Here is a 21,195-nt window from a genome sequence, read left to right on the forward strand (position 1 = left end):
GGGTCTGTTTGGGGCACCTCTTGAGCACTCTGATGCACACATTAACCTTCTGTCTCTAAGACAGACTGTCTGACATATTCAAGGTACTTATGGGATTTGATCTTAGTATTGTCATCCAGATCCAGAGAGGAGTGTGTCCTCCTATCCAGATGTTTTCCTTTATCCTTATTGCCATACTGGTTCATCCACAAGCCTTCTGGCAGCAACAACCAAAGCCAGCCTGATATTAATTGATTGCCTGAAGCCCCTGAATTTACTGCAGAGCAAACAAAGTTCAGACTTCTGTTTCACCTTCCAATAAGGCTGATGTTTACTTTCAGAGATGTTACAGGAAACACAGAGCCACCAGTTGAAATTAAATGTAGTTTTTCCGCAGGGCCTTGACTAGCTCTAACTAGAAGTTGTGGACCTCTATAGAAATTAATAACTTGCCAGCTATTGGCTTCTTTCCTGTAAATGGAAAGAGGTTTGAATGTTTGACCCCCTCTTGACACATTTATATTTATTCTGAAAACTCATAATTGGAGCTGATGTGCTTTACCAGACAGATCTGCTTGAGGAACCATCTCTAGCTGTGCATTTAGATTCAACTGCTAAGCACAACCAAATATAAACACACACCCCACCCCCCCCCGACGTGTGTCAGTTGTGCGTAATTGGAGTCAATATTTTTTCAGGTCTCATTCATTTGGAATCTAAGCTACAGCGCTGCATAAAGCACTTTAAGAGCTGTTTGAGCATTTTGGGCTGGAAAAAAAAAAATCTTTTTATTTGTACAGGAAGTATTTCTCAGCTCTATGCAGTGATTGGATGAAAGCAACAAAGTCACCACCACGCTGAAGTGACTTCAAGTGACCAGGTCATTCAGGTCGTGTCAGAGGGGCATTGATGTTTTCGGGTTGTGTGTTGGTTTGTTTTCAAAATGTGGCTCATGAAAGGAGTTCTAATTTACATTCAGAGCGAGCTTCTAAAAGGGTGCCAATTATTCCCATTTAGAATAAGTATTTTTTCAGCTTTCAATCTTTTGGACCTGAGGGTAGAACATTCAGTGAAGACATTCAACGGCAGCTCTTACCAAACTGGGCACAGGTGTGTGGGAGGTAGTAAGAAACACACCAAAAACATCTGTTGGGTGCTCCAGGCAGGTTTTGTTTTATGTGAAGGAAATGCTAAGCCCCTCAGTAGGAAGACAATTGTATCTGAGAAAAAAAACACATCTGACACTTCAAACTTTGGCCTGTTTGGTTTTCAGCTGTAAATAGGGACAGTAATTACTTTCCTCCAGCAGCAAGCTCTTTGCTGTCTCTGCTAAAGAAAGGTTTCCTGACTGTGGTGCTGGGGGGCACTAACACAGCAGTGATCACATCTGGCCATGGATGTGCACAGGGAGAGGTGAGCAGAAGGAAGAGGGGAACAGAAGTGATGATCAAGCTAGGTGGGGAACTGGGAGGATGCATTCCCCTGCTCCGAGAGCCATTCCTGCTCCAATATCTGCTTCACACCTTCAGAAGCCATGGGCAGTGGGCTGGAGAGCAGGGATGTTATGGGTCTGGATTCAGCTGGCACTTGATGCCACAGTGAGTGAGTCATTGTCAGGGATTTTCAAGAGGGAGTGACTTGTATTAGTGTTGAATTGGGTTGAGTCATGGCTTCTTAAAGAGCAGGGGGGAAAGGATTGGGGAAAACACACTACCTACTGATTCCCCTGCTCTTGCTAACACGAGATCCCCTGATTTTTGTTCTACTGCCTTTCGGCCTCCTGTATTTTTGCCATATCAGCATGAAAGTCAGCATAAAGCACCCACTAAAATGTCAAGGACCTTGGAAACGTCTGGTTTGGTGCATCAATGTTTATTCCAACTGACTGGAACCCTCAGTCCAATGACAGGAACTTCCAGAAGGAATGGTGACAACTCTCTGTAGAAAAGAATCTTTCCCTTTGTCTTCTGCTTTAAAACAAAAGAAACCTCTACAGTTTTATTTTAAGATTTGTAAAATAATATCTAATGTTGCTATGGAGTCTAGCTAGCTGCTCCAAAGGTTTCCTTTAACGAGCCCTTGGTGAGGTTCACAATAAACCTTGATAAAGTGAAATATCACAGCTTTGGTGTTTGTTGTTTTAACATCACATTGACAGGACTGCCACACATTTTTATTAGCTAACCATAGACATAGGATGCTTTCAGTTGGGACCAACAGGCAATCAAAGCTTAAGAACTCCTGCTACACAGTGGATGAAACAGTTTTGGAAGCTTTCCAAGCATACAGCTCTTTTGGATCGTGTTTGTTCATTCAGCAGTTTCAAACTCACCTTAGTCACCTGCAGTGAAATTCTGCCTCCTTTGGTGTCGGTTTCAGCTTTTCCATTTCACTCTGCAGGATGAAGACCTCAGCTACAGTCTGTATTTAGTTGGTGATCTGTTTCTTTAAACATGTCAAACACACACAGATCCTTCTGAAGAGATGCTCAGCATTCCTGGCACCTATGTTGAATTTTGGGCCTCATTTTCAGCAGATGCTCCACTGAGGTAAAGTTCTTCATCAGCCCAGAATGAGCAGGAAGGGCTGCAGTCAAATGCTGACTGTTGCATATTTTAACCAACTGCTCAAAACTCAACCAGTGGTCATGCAGGGTTGGTTTTCTCCCCCCTCAACTACTCTATATGCTATTATTCTGGCACAGGTTGCCCAGGGAGGTGGTAGAAGCCCCTTCCCTGGAAATTTTTAAGGCCAGGCTGGATGTGGCTCTGGGCAGCCTGACCTAGTATGAGGGGTCTCTGCCCATGGCAGGGGGCTTGGAACGGGATGATCCTTGAGGTCCCTTCCAACCCTGACAATTCTGTGATTCTATTTTTGAGTAGCACCTCCTGTCCCTTTCTTTTAAGCATCCTAACTTGGCATTGGAGCTTTCAGCTCATGTTAGCAGCACATAACCATATTACTGCTGCTACCAGGCACATATTACTGCTGCTACCAAGATCACTCCAGCATCTTCTGTCTTGAATTTCACACATGACAGTCTCCTCGGAATTCTTGTCATGGCAAAGATCACTACACTGAAGTGACCAGTTGGCACTTTGTGTGTAGCAATTTGATGTTAACTTACACAGAGCTCTTCCTTTTCTGATGTAGACTCTACTTCAGAAATGTCGATTTCATTTTATAGAGACCAGAACTGCCAAGTCTACTCATTAGTTTTGCTGCAGGAATTGAAGAAGGTTGTTCAGGTGTCAATCAAGGCCTCTTAGGATGTGAATGTAAGCAATCTTCTTATGTGTTAAGAGAAATCAGCCTGTGCTAGCCATACTGCCTCATCCAAGAGAGGAATAGCATAAATGCCACCTGGGAGTTACACTGAGCAGATTGCTATCACCTTTGCTATTCTAATACCTCACATGGCAAATGTGGATGCAGCAAAACTCAGTACATAAATAGAATCATAGACTCACCTGGGTTGAAAGGAACCTCTAATGGTCATTTAGTCCACCCCCCTCTGCAGTGGGCAGGGGCATCCTCAACTGGATCAGGTTGCCCAGAGCCCTGTTGAGCCTGACCTTGAATATCTCCAGGGATGAGGCCTCAACTACCTCCCTGGGCAACCTGTTCCAGTCTTCCACGACCCTCATGGTAAAGAACTTCCTCCTAATGTCCAGCCTAAATATCGTCTCCAATTTCAAACCACTGAACCTCATCCTATCCCTACAGGCCTTCGCAAACAGTCCCTCTGCAGCCTTCTTGTAGCCCCCTCCAGGAAGGTTGCTGTTAGGTCTCCCTGGAGCCTTACCCAAACCACTGCCCCTTGTCCTGTCACTGCAGGCCTTCATAAACAGTCCCTCTCCAGTCTTCTTGCAAGCCTCCTTCAGGTACTGAAATAAAAGCATCTGCTGCGTTTGTCACCATGTGCAGTGTAAACGTCACCTTCTGATCAGCAAAGCTGCTGCCAGGCAGTTGGTTTGGGAAGTTGATGAACAGGGACAAGCCTTCTTTAACTAGTTCTTTATTTGGTATGGGGAAAAGGTTTAGAAATATGGTGTCAGAGGATAAAAACCTATCCAGATGAAGACTGAGCCCCGGGGAGCTCTGTCCTCTCCTCCAGACTGCACAGTAGCTGTTGGTTACGTTTAGGACAACGCTTCCATTCCAGTTTTCATACCAAAGCTATATTATAGCAAACATAAGTGTTACTTTGGTGAATTCTACAGATCTGCTTCACTTCAATCTGTACTTTTAAAAAATACTGATTTTTTTCTGGGGGGGGTGGTCAATCAGTTGCTTAAATACATTTGAAATTATAACAACAGAAGCCAGCCTGAAGTACCATTTAAAAAATAATAATAACAATAATAATAGAAGTTCTGCTTTCGTTGCATTTTTGCTACACAAACCCACAAGATCAAATGCTAACACTGTAAGCATATTTTTTGGCACAAAGATAACAGTGAATCACATAATGTATACCCAGATGCTTATTGGGAAACTGCTTTTGAATGCTCTGAGCAAGGGCTGCTATTACAAAGAGCAGATTCAACTCTAGCAGCTGCAGGAGTTGCTGCCCCAGATGTTTGCCAGAGGTTACCATCCCTCTGCTGTTCCTCAGCTGCCACAGCTCTCAGCTGAGCAGACTAGTGGCAGCCCAACTCACCAACTCCTACACCAGTGCACCTTCTGAGGAGACAAGAGGTACCCCTCAGAATCATAGCATTGTTTGGCTTGGAAGAGATCTTTAAGATCATGGAGTCCAATCATTAACCCAGCACTAAAGCCCACCACTAAGCACCACATCTCTGCATCCTTTAAATACCTCCCAGGTTGGTGATTCCACCACTCCCCTGGACAGTCTGTTCCAGTGCTTGATAACCATTTTGGTGAAGAAATTTTTCCTAATGTCCAACCAAAAGTCCCCTGGCACAACGTGAGGATGTTTCCTCTTGTCTTATCACATGTCACTTGGGAAAGGCTACTGACCTCCAACTTGTTACAACCTCCTTTCAGGTAGTCGTAGAGAGTGAGAAGGGCTCACCTGAGCCTCCTTTTCTCTGGACTGAACAATCCCAGTTCCCCCAGCCACTCCATGTAAGACTTAAGCTCTCAACCTTTCCTCACCCAAGCAAATCTCCAACCTCTGTCTGGGAAGCAGGACAGGCAACTGGCATAAGGAGTTAAAACCTCTGGCAGCCAAAGCTAGATCTACCTAGAACTGCAAATCAGAGCCCTAAGATAAAGGTCAGGCATCTTGAATATGCCTACCACATAGTAGAGCAAGCCTACACTCTATGGCTTGCAGTGGCCTGAAGAGAAGAAGAAAACCTTTACTTTTAAAAGTGCAGCAAAAATGTCTATGGAGAAAGTGTTGTGAGTTTTTAAGGCCATGAGTTCTGGACTACTAAAACATGCCGACCGAGCCAGGTGGTGCCTCTCATCATGCAGCAAAAGTCTCTCTTCTTAGAAATGTCACACTCATACTTTTTTAGGGTTGATTTCTCTCTGGCCATTCCTTGTTTTAATGGCTTTTTTGGGGCCACTGACCAGCGGGTTGGTGTTCTTGGTCGTTTTGGGGGCTCCACTCCGCCCGCTGCGTCCTGCATTCTGGTTCTTACTGCGGGCTACTCGCAGCTTTTGTTCTTGCAGTCTCTGTTCCCACCTCTGTGGACATGCAGAAGACAAAGAGGCTGAGTTAGGGAAGGACAGAACCATAAATAGTTACATCTCAATCAAAACAAGTCTGAACCACTGGTACTAGTGCTGCCCTTAAAGGTTTTGTGCTCCTGCCTGTGGGATCATTGATCCCGGCAGTCATGGCTCTCTGCAGGGGCAACCTGCCACATGCTCTTGAATTAGGCATTTTCCACAATGTCAGATGAAAATGACAACCACACATCTCATCTGCACTCTGCAGGTGAATGCACATCTCATGTCTTTCCAGAAACCCAGGAGAACTGACACCATGCTGTCAAAAAGAGAGGTTCTGTACTACTCTGCAGCCCCACTCTTTGCTGCCTTACCCTCAGAAAAGCCTGCAGAAAGCAAACTATCATTTCACAGGATGTATTTCAAAAGGTAGCTACAAGGGAAGGTGGTGTTTACTTTCTGCTTTTCCCTGGGCATGGGAGAGCTTCTGTTACAGGCAGCCAACAAGAAATGGCCCCTGAAATCACAGCACTCAGAGCTGCAGTGGGATGACCTCATTGCTGTCTACAACTACCTGAAAGGTGGTTGTAGCCAGGAGGGAGCTGGTCCCTTCTCTCGGGCAACCAGCACCAGAACGAGAGGACACAGTCTCAAGCTGCACCAGGGGAGGTTTAGGCTGGAGGTTCGGAAGAAGTTCTTCACTGAGAGAATCGTTCGCCATTGGAATGTGCTGCCCAGGGAGGTGGTGGACTCACCGTCCCTGGAGGTGTTCAAGAGGGGATTGGATGTGGCACTTGGTGTCATGGTCTAGTCATGAGGTCTGTGGTGACAGGTTGGACTTGATGATCTTTGAGGTCTCCTCCAACCTTGGTGATACTGTGATATTGTAATGCACCTGTGGCTTCCTCCTGCAGCAACCCTGAGAAAACTTGAAGTGCAACGAGACCACTGAGCCCACCAAAGAGAGCAGCTGTCAGATTTCCAAACCCACAGGTCCAGTGGTTAGAAAACAAGCTTTTACAGGGAGTGTAAGTGGCTAGTCAATCCAAAATATGGAGGGACCCATGACACTGCAGCAGAGGCTTCAGCCTTTCACCTCCAGGAACAGAAACACTTATTCTAAGGAATGCAAGATAGACTGAAGAACCTGGAAGGGATCTCACCTCTCCCCTCTGTTAATGAATTTTCTTTTCTGAAACTCCCAAAGGCAGGGGCTTTGCCCAGGGGCCAGAGCAAGAGAAGTGCTCTCCAGAGCTTCTGCTTACTGTGTCTGCACTGACCCGGATGCTACTCAGTCCTGGCTAGAGAAGAGCCCAGCCACGCTGTGGTTATGTTAACAGCTGTCTTCTGTGGTCCACAGACAGCTCAAAACATTAATTTTAAGTGGTAACTCAAAAAAACAAACACAAAGTTGGATGCAAGTCTACAGAGATGAATGATGGGCATGAAAATGAAGCCACTCCGCTGCCTATCTCCACACTGACTATCTTCGTGTAGTCAGGGTCATGACACGCACCCTTACAAACCAAAAACCATCAGGGGGCATTCAGATGTGTTCCATCCAGAGATGTGTAAGCAAGGACTTAATTCATCACACTATTAACATCAGAGGGAATGACACATGCTGGGGTAAGCATTTTGTCTGGCACCCATGCCTCTATTTGGCAATCTGGAAATGAACCTCCAGACCTTCAGGACACAATTAGAAGTGACAAAACAGTGTGAGGAGGCCACTAAAACACAGCCCTTTGGTTGACAGCTAAGGGATTTTGAGAGCCTGAGTCCCCTGTCAGTATTCTGCTAAATCCCACAGGGCTATCAACTGAAATTGCAGTGTATTTAATTTTTAAATATTTAAAGCCTTTTTCTTTTTCACACACAGCTTTCACATGATCCTGTGGTTGAGAAGTGAGAATGATAAGGGCTACAATAACATTTTCCTGCATGAAGCTGGTCTGTAACCTAAAAGCTTCCTCTGATGGCTATACACCTCTTTTTCCCCCTCAGCTTTGTTAATTGCCTATCAATTCATAATTAAAATAAAATCATAGAATCATAGAATCAACCAGGTTGGAAGAGACCTCCGAGATCACCAAGCCCAACCTATTACCTAACACCTCCTGACACCTAAACCATGGCTCCAAGTGCCACATCCAATGCTTTTCTGAACACCTCCAGGGACGGTGACTCCACCACCTCCCTGGGTAGCACATTCCACTGGCATGGGCTTAATGCTCTGAAGTATTGCCTGAATTCCACACATAACTTTCTCCCATCTCTAAATGTGTGAGGGAGACTCAGACACTGTCTTGCTCCACCTTTCCTTTCCACTATAAAGAGGAGTTTACAAGCAGTAAGCTTTTCCTGCCAGTGTTCCCTGATGCCACTGAGGGGATGCCCACTACTTTGAGTGGGTGTTCAGTAGGAAGCAGCTGGTGGAGTCTCCAACTCCACAATGCAAAATTCAGTGCAGCAAAGCCAAGCTAGCTAGGACAGTGGAATTTCTTACAAGCTGTGGACTGACAGTTACTGGCCTTAGCATTGATATGAAACAAATTCCTAGTCATGGTTGTAATAAGCCAGAACTCACACAAGGATCATCCAACCATCCTGTTCAGGGACAGTTTGCAGGTAAATCAGAAACAAAATAGCAATAAAAATTTAGAGACCCTGCAATGCAAGACTGAGATTTTCAAACTCTCACTGACACTTATATGGACTTAGGAGCTATAAAAATGTTGATGTGAAAATAATAACACCCAGAGGTGATATGGATACCTGAAAATCAGAGCAAGTTATTTAGTGCTGCAATAGGACAAAGGTGTTTAACCTTCTGTGAAGACTATCAGCATTCCTCTCTTTGGTTGTCTTTACCTTAAATCTTTTGTTCAGCTGATCTTTCCACTTTTCAACTAGGCATCCATCAAGAAGCATCAACCTGAAAATTAAGAAGTAAACACAAGTTATAGATATTTCTGCTTTTGATTCCTGAGTTGCCATTCGAGAGGACTTAACAGAAGTGCACCAGGAGGTACTTGGTGCTGACAGTTTCTCTGTGTGGGATGATAGGTAGAAAAATCTTTTTCTCCATCCCTAAATGCTTTCTAATGGATTTCTCCATCCATTTCTGTCTCTCTTGAACTGGGGAGCCCAAAACTGGACACAGTATTCCAGGTGTGGCCTCACCAGGGGAGAGTAGAGGGTTAGGAGAACCTCTCTAGACCTGCTGGCCACACTTCTTTTAATGCACCACAGGTGCATTAAGAAAGAAAAACAGTTTTCAAGAGAAACTAAAATTTACAGCACAAACTGCAGTGCATGGCCAGTACTGAGGAAACACTCAGAGCACTTTGTCCTCATCTGCAGCTTTTCTGCTGGGGAAAACTCTCCTGCCTTGGTCACTGTTAAGACAAAGTGATGGGTTGAGTAACACCCCATGAAACTCTTCTGAAGTGTATGCACACAGATTTTTACTCATTTCCCCTATATCTTTGTGTGTGTGTGCCAAAAAGCAGTTGCCACTAATGTATTTTATTCTGAATGTAATAAAGCTGCTCCACATGCAGCAGCTAATGCAGCTCAGCTGACTGATGGTCACGCATTATCTGACCATGCACAACCATCTCCACTTCTAACCATAAACCCACAAGGATGACATTATGTCTTTTCCAACCTGGTCTATTCTATTCTATTCTATTCTATTCTATTCTATTCTACATTTATTAAAAATAGAATAGAATGTAGAATAGATGTAGAATAGATGTGGAATAGAATAGAATAGAATAGAATAGAATAGAATAGAATAGAATAGAATAGAATAGAATAGAATAGAATAGAATAGAATAGACCAGACCAGGTTGGAAAAGACCTTCGAGATCATTGAGTCCAACCTATCACCCAACACCATCTAATCAACTAAACCAAGTGCCTCATCCAGGCTCTTTTTAAACACTTCCAAGGATGGTGACTCCACCACCTCCCTGGGCAGCACATTCCAATGGCCAATCCCTCTTTCTGGGAAGAATTTCTTCCCAACATCCAGCCTAAACCTCCCCAAGCAGCTTTTAGAATACTCTAAAGCTGTCTGATGTCACATCTCACCTTCTAAGTCCCTACCTAGAAACAACTATTTTATAGCAGAGGGATGCTGGAATTTCTGTATCTCCTCTACTGCTAAATATTTCAGTGGTTCAACTTGTTTCAATAGTTTAACTTTTCTCTTTTCTTTTCATTCCTTTTTTTTTTCTCTTTTTCTTTTCCCCTTTTGGAGATACTGGGCCTTAATATGCTTTAATTCCAGAAGGGTTTACTTAGACATCAGTGTCGACTGGAGACATCAAACTATCATTATAAGTGCAAACAGTTTCATACAGCACTTTGCTGGTGGGTGAGGTGCACACAGAACAGCAGGTCCTGACTTTCCGTTTCCATGAGCAGTGTTGCTGCTCACACCAGTTCCAAAAGAGTACAAACTGCTGCCACTCACACCCATTAGCCACAGAGCATCCACTTTGCCCAAACACAAAAGGACTACAGTGAGTGCAAGGTTAGCATGATACAACACCTCTTTTTTCTTTCCAAGGAGAGATCAGAGAATGAACACAAAGGATTGAAGCTAAGGTCATGTTGTGATGAGTGGAACCACAACACACTGATGAAGCTTCTGTTCAGGTCAAAGCATCCAAGAAGGATGGAGAGGGACTGCTAACAAAGGCCTGTAGTGATAGGACCAGGGGCAATGGCTTTAAACTAGAGAAGAGTAGATTTAGATTGGATGTTAGGAACAAGTTCTTTACCATGAGAGAGGTGGAACAATGGAACAGGTTGCCCAAGGAGGTGGTTGAGGCCCCATCCCTGGAGATATTCAAGGTGAGGCTGGACAGGGCTCTGAGCAATCTGAGCTAGTTAAGGATGTCCCTGCTGACTGCAGAGGGGGTTGGACTAGATGACTTTAGGAGGTCCCTTCCAACCCAGACCATTCTATGATTCCATGACTGAGTGAGACCCTAACAATGGGTGTTTTGCCACAGACCTCAGCAAAGACACAGCTTCCACTAATTTTGCTTCTGGCATTACAAAGCTGCTGTAACCCAAAACCTTCTGTTTGCATGCCACTGAGTTCAACAGGAAGCACATATAATAGTCCATGTTTCTTTTTCAAATCCATTTTAGTACACTATGCAAAATTAAAAACCTCAGTGGCCTTTACAAACCATCACAACATATTTAGTGAATGGTGTGTTTTTCCATAGTAATGGAGAAGCAGATCACAGCCTTTCACTTTTAAAACCTCCCCTTTCTGACAGCCTCACGAGGGTCCTTTCCACCAAAGCTCTGCAGCTCAGAGCTTCTCCATCACAATCTTGGTCATGGTCCTTCTGCACGACTGAGAACAAGGATCCCTAGAACAGCTCGCACAAGTAGAGGGCTCTAAATAACCTTTGTGAAATACTTCCAGACCTGGAAGGGCAAGGTGCTGTGCAATAATAAAATACTGTTAGCTCACACAATCCTGTGCCTGTGAGCTCACCAGGGGAAAAAAAAAAAGGTAGGGTCATAAAGTATCAGATGGCAACTTTTAGAAACACTATAAAATGCTTTTAATAGATCAACATAAAACTCATTGGAAACATGGATGTGGCCCATCAAGTGCTGCACACAGATGTCCTGTGGGCCTTACAGTCACATCATGCTGTGCAAAACCAGCCTGCACGTTCTACAAGCAGCCTGAGCTCTAACCCACAGCACACACAGACCTACCACACCACAACCTGTCCTGGCACTGTCTGTTGCTACTAGTGCACACTGGTAATGGGGATGGGAGGTCACTTTCTGCACAAAGGAGGCAGCAAGAAAAGGGAGCTGTGATTCATCACTCCCTCCCCTCCAGAGCAGCATGTGGGATTTCCTCCCATCCCTGGAGCTAGGCTGACTGCCAGATGAACGATCTGGTAAAGTTAGTGTTGTTTTGTCTTTTAATCATACAGCAGCACTGGCAAGCTGCTCTGAGAGCATTTACATTACATCTGGAGCTCCAATGGCTGCAGCCTTGGCTGGTCCCAGTGCAGCTGTGGGATCAGGAACATCTCACTGATGGCACTGGTCTGAAGTATGGGTAGGCTGGCAGAGAAGGCCTGCATCTGCCTCCAGCAGCTCTGCAGAGAGGAGATGTGTATAATTTTCTGTCCCCTGCCCTGGGGTGGGTGAGGCTTGTGGTCCTGCCAACATGGACCACCATCTACATCCACCATCAGGCTTGTAGCACACAAAGCAGCACACACCTATGGAAAGCAGGCCTGGAAAAACATTCCTGAAAGCTGGAGATGCCTGAGCTGCTGGCTGATGCATTAAGCAATATGCTGACAGCACCAAATGCCACCAGACTGCATGCCCCATGTGCAAGCAACACTGCATCATGGTACAGAGCTGAGACTGGAGAAAAATTAGTTGTGCAGGTAGTTGAAACATGTAGGCAGACACTGAGTTACCTTCAGAAAAACCACCAGCAGCATATTGTTAAATAAACCTCACAAAACATGACCAGAAATAGAGCTTTGCTGGGCCTCCTCCCCACCTACAACACCTTTCAAGACCACACAGGCAGGGCTCACCTTGAGCGCCACTCATAGCACATGATGAGGACGTCCTGCTTCGGCTGGAGAGGTGGACACTGGCAGGAGGAGTTTGTCAGCAGAGGCACTTGAGACAGAGGAATCGGTGTCGAAGACTTCAGTATGTCTCTGACTTCCACCACGGTCGTGACCTCGTTGCAGCTCCCCCTCTCCACGCTTTTGACCTTGGCGTGAATGACTGCGACCGGGAAAGCAGAGGCATGAGAACCACAAACGGCCTCGGGACGGAGCACAGCTCAGCGCGAAGCGAGGCTTCCCCAGCTGAAAGCTGCTGCGACACTCCAACCGCTTCTTCATGTGTGGGCACACACAGTGGCTTACAATAACAGAGGCCTGATCCCGATTTGGTTTTCAATAGGGCTGTTGACAACTGTGAAATCAAACAGCTCTGCCAGCTCAGGCCGAGCGAGCTGGCCTGCAATCACACACACAGACAGCTCCTTTGGCTCTGGCTGGAGCAGCCCCTCGCATAAATCAGACCCATTTGATAGCCACATCTGGCTATTTCCAATTAAGTCATAAAGAACTCACTTTAGTCTGAGTTCAACCTTTTCAATACAAAATTATTTCCCTGTAGGTTGCATCCTTAAATAGAAGAAAGAAAAATCATAGAACTTTAGGATTGTTTTGGCTGGAAGAGACCATTAAGATCATCAGCTCCAACCACTGACCCAAGGGAAGGTTTGGGACAAGCAGTCAAACGCTAAGAGGCTTAGGATTGTCATGATTTATTCGGTCTATACTTTTCATCTTTTGCCTTGGTGAAACTGTGTGAGTTGCTCTGAGGATGATCCCTGGCTAACTTTATACCTGTGAAGGATGGCAGTACCTGCCACTGCAGCATTTCATCCCTTCTCTCCTGGGAGAAGAGTCAAAACAAAGCAAGCAGTACAATTTGTACATGAAGGACTCCGTCTCTAGGAAATGTCAAAATAGGAAGAGTCCTACTGTCACAAAATCCTTCAGCGAAAGAAGCATGACAAGTGTAGGTACCACAGGATGATCAACCTGTATCAACACTGCCTCTGGTCAAAAACCTTCACATAGACCTACAAATGTTTGGAATCACAGAACCACAGAATGTTAGGGGTTGGAAGAGACCTCAAAAGATCATCCAGCCCAATGTCCCTGCCAGAGCAGGATCACCTAGAGCAGGTCACACTGGAACACATCCAGGCAAGTTTTGAATACGTCCAGAGGAGACTCCACACACTCCCCTGGGCATCCTGTTCCAGTGTTCCAGCAGTTTTTATGCAGTCTGGATTTTATGTGCTAACTTTATCAGGCCATGCATAGCAGCTACAAAGCACATGAGACACTTCAGTTTTTGGAGACACACAATCCATTTTCAAGTCTGACTGACATCAAGTGTTGAAATCCAGCCAGATCAGTTAGATTCTGGATGGATTTCAGGGGAGGGGGGAAGGATTTATGTGCAGCTTTTCCTGCCTTGACTTCTCTCTCAATTAATTTTGCATATAAACACATCTATTCATTTCAGAGGAGACTGAATAGAAACAAACCACTCAGAAACAAAAGTCTGATTTCACACATCCAGTGGAATTAAATTTTGGATCCCAACCTATGGTTTTAATTCAAGCAACACCCCCACTGAAATCAGAATTCGTGTGGCTAACATCTGCATTTCATTTTGGAAGAGTCATTTTATATCACTGCCTCTTCCTGTATTTCAGACAGCTGTGGAAGTTCATTGTCCCACCTGAACATATCACTGTGTTGCACTAAGATGGATTAAGGGACTGTAAAAGCATGAATGCACCAGAATTCCATGACAAGAAAGGGGGAAAAAAGGTGTACAATTACCTAAGTTAAAAGTTCAGGTTGATTATTCCAACCAACCCAGGGTCTGGGAAATTTTTTTGCCGCATAGAATAGAATAGAATAGAACAGAATAGAATAGAATAGAATAGAATAGAATAGAATAGAATAGAATAGAATAGAATAGAATAGAATAGAATAGACCAGGTTGGAAGAGACCTTCAAGATCATCGTGTCCAACCTATCATCCAACACCACCTAATCAACTAAACCATGCAACCAAGCATCCTGTCAAGCCTCATCCTGAACACCCCCAGCGATGGCCACCCCACCACCTCCTCGGGCAGCCCATTCCAATGGGCAATCACTCTCTCTGTGTAAAACTTCCTCCTAACCTCCAGCCTAAACCTCCCCTGGCGCAGCCTGAGTCTGTGAGACTGAGACTATACTAACAAAGAAGCAAATAACTACAAATGTGCTTGCATATAGTATCAGACAAACAGGAATTGCCTGGCTAGAACAACCCTACTGCAGGAGAATTGAGCACATCCTGTGAAGAAGCAGCTGTCATCTGAGAAAGAGCCCATCAAGCACACAAGCCCAGCATACCACATGTTAAATTCAGAGTTCATAGGGGCTTTCTACTGCCATTACAGACACTTAAGCTCGTATTGATCTGATCTTTAACGTTAGAGTTCCTCCTGACAAGCATCAGAAAACCAAGGAGAGAGGGAAGGGGAGCATGAGGAGAAGAGGGCTGAGTAGTTACTTGTATTGTAAATATGTCATGCAACACATGATAAAACTATGGGCCAGCTCCTTGCTGCATGCTGCAAATTGTCACTGAATTCAGTTAATCTCTGACAATTCTGCACCAGGTGAAACTCTGCCTAGCGAGCAGAAGAGCAGATGAACTTCTAAGTAGTATTTTTGCCTTGCTTCAGCTGCATTCACATTTACAAGTCATACTGAGGTGATAAAACCCTGTTCATTCCACCTGCTGGATGAAAACAGGGTCTAGTTCAAGCAGCACATGGTCACACTGCACTTATTGGAGTGACCTTTAGAGAAGAAAGCACCCTTCCTGCTCAGTGACCTGTTCATCCCCCTGCACATTAACAGCATTTCACTGCTTTCACCAGAAACACACCATCACCTGTGCAATTACTGCTGCCTGCATGAGCTGTGGGCTTTGGAAGAGCATACAGAAGTGTCACTGGGCAAAAACCCACTTGGAAAGGCTGTAATGTCCTCATGCTGTGCTCGCTGCACCCACACGGAGCTGCCTATGTCAAGGTACAGGGTGGGCACTGAGAGGGATGGGACAGGCAAAATGAAGCATTTTCTCCCAGACACTTACTGTAGCTGTAGTTCTTGGCCAGGTAGGTCGACAGCGTAGGCTTTGTCTTTTTACACCTGCATCGCTCTTCAAAGAGAAGGGGAAACGGTTGAGGGGTGCCAGAGGGGCCCTGGCTCCGGGGAGGGGGAGGTGGGGGGGGGTACCCGAGGCTCACCCTGGCCGCGGCCCTTGCAGTCGGGCTCCGAGGGTCTCTCATGCACCATCACACCCTGCGTGAAGTCAGTCCACTTCACATCTGCAAATGGGGAACGAAAGCTGTCGAGGAGATGCTCCTGAGGCAGGGGCATGGGGGTCCCGCAGCTACCTCAACCAGGGGCACCCCGCGGCAGATAGGGGGCAGGTGGTCCTCCCTACCGCCCCAGGGAGCCACCTCCGGGGCCCTCACCCTCCGGCAGGTCGGTGACGATGGCCTCGGGGGAGATGCAGACACCGCGGTCATAGACGGGGAGGTCGTCGCAGGCGAGGCTGTCGGGCCAGCTGTGGTTATAGCGGCGCATGATGGGCTCGCAGCCGTCGCGGGCGCGCTGGCAGACGGAGCGGCAGGGTTTGATGGGGTCGTACAGGAACTCCAGCGTGCAGATGGGAGCGTACATGGCGCAGAGGAAGAAAGAGAGGACCGGGCTGCAGCCGGTGGCCACCAGCTCCTCGTACTGCTCAATGGCGAGGACGGCGTTTTCCTGGGTGCTGTGGTGGAGGTGGTTGGGCATGCGGGTGATGTTCCAGGGCATGGAGCGGCACATGGGGATGCGCACCGCCTCGCACGGCGCGCCCTGCGCCCGTGGGCTCACCCGCAGCCACAGGGACACCGCCACCAAGGCGCGCAGCATCCTCCTCCTCCTCCTCTTCCTCCTCCGCCGCCGCCCCGCTGCCTCTCCCGGCACTCGGCTGCAGTTGAGTGGCGGGATCCGCCGCGCCGACAGCCATGGACATCTCCGGACCGCATTTATACCGGCGGCACGAGTGACGTGGGGCTGATGGCGCTCCCTTGGCAGCACCGCTCCGCCGGGGGGTGGTGTGCGTGTGTGCGTGTGTTTTGCTGTGCAGGCACGGTGACATCACCTCCACCCCGTCTAATCCCCCGGCGACATCACTGCGGCTCTCGGCCGTTTTCAGTTTTCATCTGTGTCATAAATTCCTTCAGGTGGAAGGAGCGCGGGGGGGAAGAAAAGCAAACCCAAACCACAGGGTCTGTCTTCTCGAAGAGAGGGGAGGAAGAGAAGGAGGAGGCGGGAGGAAGGCGAGAGCCGCCACCGGAGCCCCCATTCTGCGGGCTGAACTTGAGGCTACAGTTTCCCAAGGGACGCGGAGCAGAAACTTTTTGCGGGCTTGGGGGAGCTCCAGCGGTTGTTCCTGTCTCACTCCCCCGGGGGGTTGCAGAATTAGTTCGGTGGAAAGACGTGAGGCGGACAAGTTGCCGTTTGCTCGGGACGGGGAATGTGGAGGGGGCCGGAGTGAGGCGGGAGTGGGGCCGTGCGAAGTTGCTCTGCGGGCAGGCAGCCCGCGGTTCCTCTCCCCTCGCTTCTGTCCCCTCACGGCCGCATCTGCAGATGGGTGTGTGAAGGGATTTCAAGCTTTTCCCAAGGTGATTATTTTTATTTCATGAAGTTGCACGCCCAGGCGGGAACAAGGGGCTCCCTCCCAACCAACCTCTTTTCCCTTGTGCGGACACTTCCTCCTCTGTGGGCAAATGCCGCAGCACCGCTGAGAGGAGCCGCGGGGGAAAACGAGATAAACTCAGCGCTGGGTTGTGACAGCGGCCGGGGAAAGCCCCGGCGTGGCTCCCAGCGAGCGGCTCCCGCCCTGGCTAGGTGCGGAGGATTCCCCTTGCAGAGCCGGCAACGTTCAGGCCTGGGTGCTGCAAAGCAGGAGGACCCGTGGGGCACAGGCTTTCCCCTGCCCTTGGGGAAGCTCCTCCAGAGCCAGCGGGAAACAACAGCTGAGTAACCGGAGAGGGCAGCGGGAGCCGCAGGGCTGTTAAGTGCCTGGGGACACTGTCCCTGGACAGCCACCGAAATCCCTCCCACGAGAGCAAACATTAGCGCAGTTTCGTCCTGCAGGTCCCTCCTGCTCGCGTGTACCCTCCCACCCAAAGCCCACAGAATGTCCAGAACCACCCCAAGGCTCGGGCATCGCAGGTGCCCTTTCGGCATCGTTCCTCGGGGACCCGGGCAAGGAAACTCTGCCGCCCACCCTGGGTGCAATGGGAGGGTGGTGGCAGGGGAATATGAAGGTCCCCGACGCCCGCTGCTCACTGCCCACCGCTTGCTAGCGGCAGAGGTGACAGAAATCTCCTCTCCCCCGCCGAGGTGATGCGGGTTTGGAGGCGGGCCGCCCCCGCCCCCCCGGCGCAGGCCTGCCTGCCCGCCCGCTTGCGCGCCGTGCGGGGCGGCCGTACGCGGTGCCGAGCCGAGCCGTGCGCGGAGCATGGCGCGGGCAGCGGGTGGGCTGTGGCGCCCGGGGCTGGGGCTGCGGCTGGGGCTGCTACTGCTGCTGGCCGGCGGGGCGGCGGCGGCGGAGGCTGAGCCGTGCCAGGCTCCGCGGCAGTGGGAAGGACGCACCGTGTTCTATGAGCACGGCACGGGCCGCAACACCCGGGCCCTCGTCTCCTACGACGGCCCCAACCAGCGCCTCCGCATCCTGGAGGAGAGGAAGGCGCTCATCCCCTGCAAGAAGTAGGTGTCGACAGCGGGACCCCGCGGCGGGGCCGGGCCGGGCCGAGCCAGGCCAGGCGGGGAGGGGATGATGGGCGCAGAGCCCGGAGACGCCTCCCAGGGGGTGTGGGGCGATAGGGGTGTCTCCCGCGCCCCCCGCCTTTGCGGGGCGGCACCTCCGGTGCGGGGGACGGGGAGCTGCAGAGCGACCTCGGAGGGGCGGGAGGGGCTGCCAGGGACAGCTACCCAGAATGGCCGGGGGGGTTAAAATTTGGCACCGGCATCACTTTCACTCAGTGTCTGTATCTCTCTCTGCCTCTATCAATGCCTATCTATAGCAATATCTCCTATATTCCATATCAATACTTATACCAATACTTAATCAATATCGATCTGCAGGTATCTATTGCTCTACCTACACTTTATCTATCTAATCTGTATCTAATCTATTAGTCTGCCTGTCGACATTTATGATCAACAGTGTCAGCTTTTTACCCTTGGGGGACAATTCCTTTCTCCCTCTTTTTTCTTTCTTTCCTTTTTTTTTTTCTCCTTTTTTTTTTTCCCCAGATGGAATGGGAACTATGTCCAAAAATGCAGCCCCAGATGTGGGATAGTCACACGTGCACGAATTTGAGCCATTCCACTCAGATGTAGGAGCAATGTCGGGGGGGAGGGGTTGCAGCCCAATAGTGTGTTGACAAGTTGGAGTCACGTTTTACAAGCCCTCTGGTTGTTCTGGGTTCCTGCAAGTGCTAAGTCAGTGACGGGTGTGAGGAGCATCTGTTCCTTACCTGTGGAACAGTGGACTCTTTCACATGGCACCCACTGCCCTGCTCTGAGCTTATACAGTGTGTGTCTGTTAGGGATGCAGTTAACTCAGCAAAATTCTCATGCCCTGCATTTCTTGATTTGCTGAAAGAAAGCTGACTTGAGGAAACCTCTGGATTTTTCTCCTCAGCCTGCCAAGTTCAGGCCCTGACAGGCTGGGTGGGAGAAACGATCATCCCAGAGAGGCCTTCCTGAGTGAGATGTTTCTGGGTACTGAGCATCAGTAACTCTCCCGGTGTGGAGGTAGCCAGGCTGCCTGTACCTCCAGCCCTCCCACTTAGAAATTGTTTAGATAACCGTGCATCAGTCTTGGGGATGTATAAGCCATGGTGAAGACCAGCTTATAAATGCTGTATCATGCAGACTAAATGGTCTCTGCTAGTGCATGATCAATATTCCTTTTTGTTCTTGTTTTTTTTTCCTCCTGACAGTGATCAATTTCTTACCCACATCACATAATCCTTGTTTCAATCTTTTTCCTCCTGACAGTGATCAATTTCTTACCCACATCACATAACCCTTGTTTCAGTCTTTTTCCTCCTGACAGTGATCAATTTCTTACCCACATCACATAACCCTTGTTTCAGTCTTTTTCCTCCTGACAGCGATCAATTTCTTACCCACATCACATAACCCTTGTTTCAGTCTTTCCAAAGTGTATGCTCTTCCTTGGTCCTCTCTCTAACAGTCCACAAACACTCTTAAAGCTATTTTAGTTTTCATTTTCAGGCTTAGCTTCCCCCCACTTTCTTCACAGGAGGCTTATGAGGAATGTTAAAGGCAACATAATAGCTGTCTGTTGGTGGCCTGCTGACCCACAACATAGAGTCTGAGGGTGGCTGTGCTCGTACTCCCCTTCTTTTCAAAGTCCTAGGTTGACCTTCACATTTAACAAGCATAAAATGGTACTAAAAAGTCTGATGCAAGCTTTTTCTAGCTTCTGAGCTCATTTTTTGAAGCTTATGTTTATTTTATTTGAAAACATGATGTCAAGATGGAATGATTATTCTATATTGTCCACTCTGGGCCAGATTGTGTCTTTTGCCAAGGTCTTCCTTTCTTACATTTGTGTTAAATATTTGCTCTGGACACAGTTTCTTCTGGGCTTATAGGTGCTAGAAGGAGCCAGAGTGCAGACAGGTGCTGTTGAGGCACCTCTCTGTTGGCTTTTCCTGCATTAGATTTTTGCTGCAGACAGTCCTTGACCGCAGTGATCCCTGCTGCTTCCAGGCTGACGCTGTCTTCTGCCATCCAGAACTGGAGGCTGGTTTTGTTCTGTGCTCAGCTAGTGTCTGTTGAGGGCGTGATCCAGCTTCCATTGAAGTCCACGGAAAAAAAATCCCATGGACTTCAGTGTGTGTTGGATTGGGATTGGAGTTGTGATCACAGCTTCATTTCACTGTGGACACAGTGAGTCATAAGCTGAGGCCTTCAGAAGTTAGAGGTGAGGGGATTTATCCTGCCTTTGGAAAAATAGCTTCCCCTCTCCTCTTCGACTCTGGAAAGAAAAGGGTCGTTACACCAAGGCAGTGACTACAAAAGCAACAAGAAAAGCAGTGCTGTCCTGAGCTCTTAGGTACATTTTACTCCTATCAGATGTGACTTTCATGCAGCAATCAGGGTTGGCCAAAACAACCCAGTTTTTGGACAAAGTGTTTTCTGAAGCTTGCAAATGTGGACCTTAATCAGATGCAGCCCTGTTGAAGTTCCATGACTGAGGTTAATCAAGGACACAGAGATCTGCCTGTGTGGCAGGGCTTGCAGGCTGATAACCACAGGAAGACCTGACACTTTCAGCTGTTACTGAACATACATGTTGGAAATTCATCTGATTTGCTCTGTGGAAGGATGAGCAGAGGGCTGGAGCTGCTTTGCTAAGAGGACAGAGTGAGGGAGTTGGGGTTGTTCAGTCTGGAGAAGAGAAGGCTCCCAGGAGACCTAATTGTGGCCTTCCAGTATCTGAAGGGGGCTACAAGAAAGCTGGGGAGGGACTTTTGAGGGTGTCAGGGCCTGGGGGGAATGGAACAAAACTAGAAGTGGGTAGATTCAGATTGGATGTTAGGAAGAAGTTCTTCCCCATGAGGGTGGTGAGAGACTGGCACAGGTTGCCCAGGGAGGTGGTGGAAGCCTCATCCCTGGAGGTTTTTCAGGCCAGGCTGGATGTGGCTGTGAGCAGCCTGCTGTAGTGTGAGGTGTCCCTGCCCATGGCAGAGGGGTTGGAACTGGATGATCCTTGAGGTCCCTTCCAACCCTAACAATTCTATGATTCTATGACCTCCAATGTCTCTTCCAGCCTGAGCCATTCTGTGATTCT

General features: G+C 48.1%; 2 protein-coding genes across 2 annotated transcripts in view; one reads left to right on the plus strand and one right to left on the minus strand.

The window, feature by feature from the left end:
• Positions 1-4,356: 4,356 nt before the first annotated feature.
• On the minus strand, positions 4,357-16,354 carry SFRP4 (secreted frizzled related protein 4). The gene is made up of 6 exons (XM_054177128.1): positions 15,770-16,354; positions 15,554-15,634; positions 15,400-15,465; positions 12,240-12,438; positions 8,503-8,566; positions 4,357-5,643 (listed from the first exon to the last, which is right to left on the minus strand). The coding sequence occupies exons 1-6, from the start codon at positions 16,224-16,226 to the stop codon at positions 5,458-5,460; spliced, it is 1,053 nt and encodes a 350-aa protein (XP_054033103.1). The 5' UTR covers positions 16,227-16,354; the 3' UTR covers positions 4,357-5,457.
• A 1,390-nt stretch (positions 16,355-17,744) lies between these two features.
• Positions 17,745-21,195, plus strand: part of EPDR1 (ependymin related 1) — a 28,352-nt gene continuing 24,901 nt past the window's right edge. The window contains exon 1 of the mRNA XM_054177145.1: positions 17,745-18,071. Coding sequence (XP_054033120.1) covers positions 17,824-18,071 — 248 coding nt within the window. The 5' untranslated portion in view covers positions 17,745-17,823. The remainder of the gene's footprint in view (positions 18,072-21,195) is intronic.

This window comes from Dryobates pubescens, chromosome 38 (genome assembly GCF_014839835.1).
Source record: "Dryobates pubescens isolate bDryPub1 chromosome 38, bDryPub1.pri, whole genome shotgun sequence".
In the NCBI taxonomy this organism is placed as follows: Eukaryota; Metazoa; Chordata; class Aves; order Piciformes; family Picidae; genus Dryobates; species Dryobates pubescens.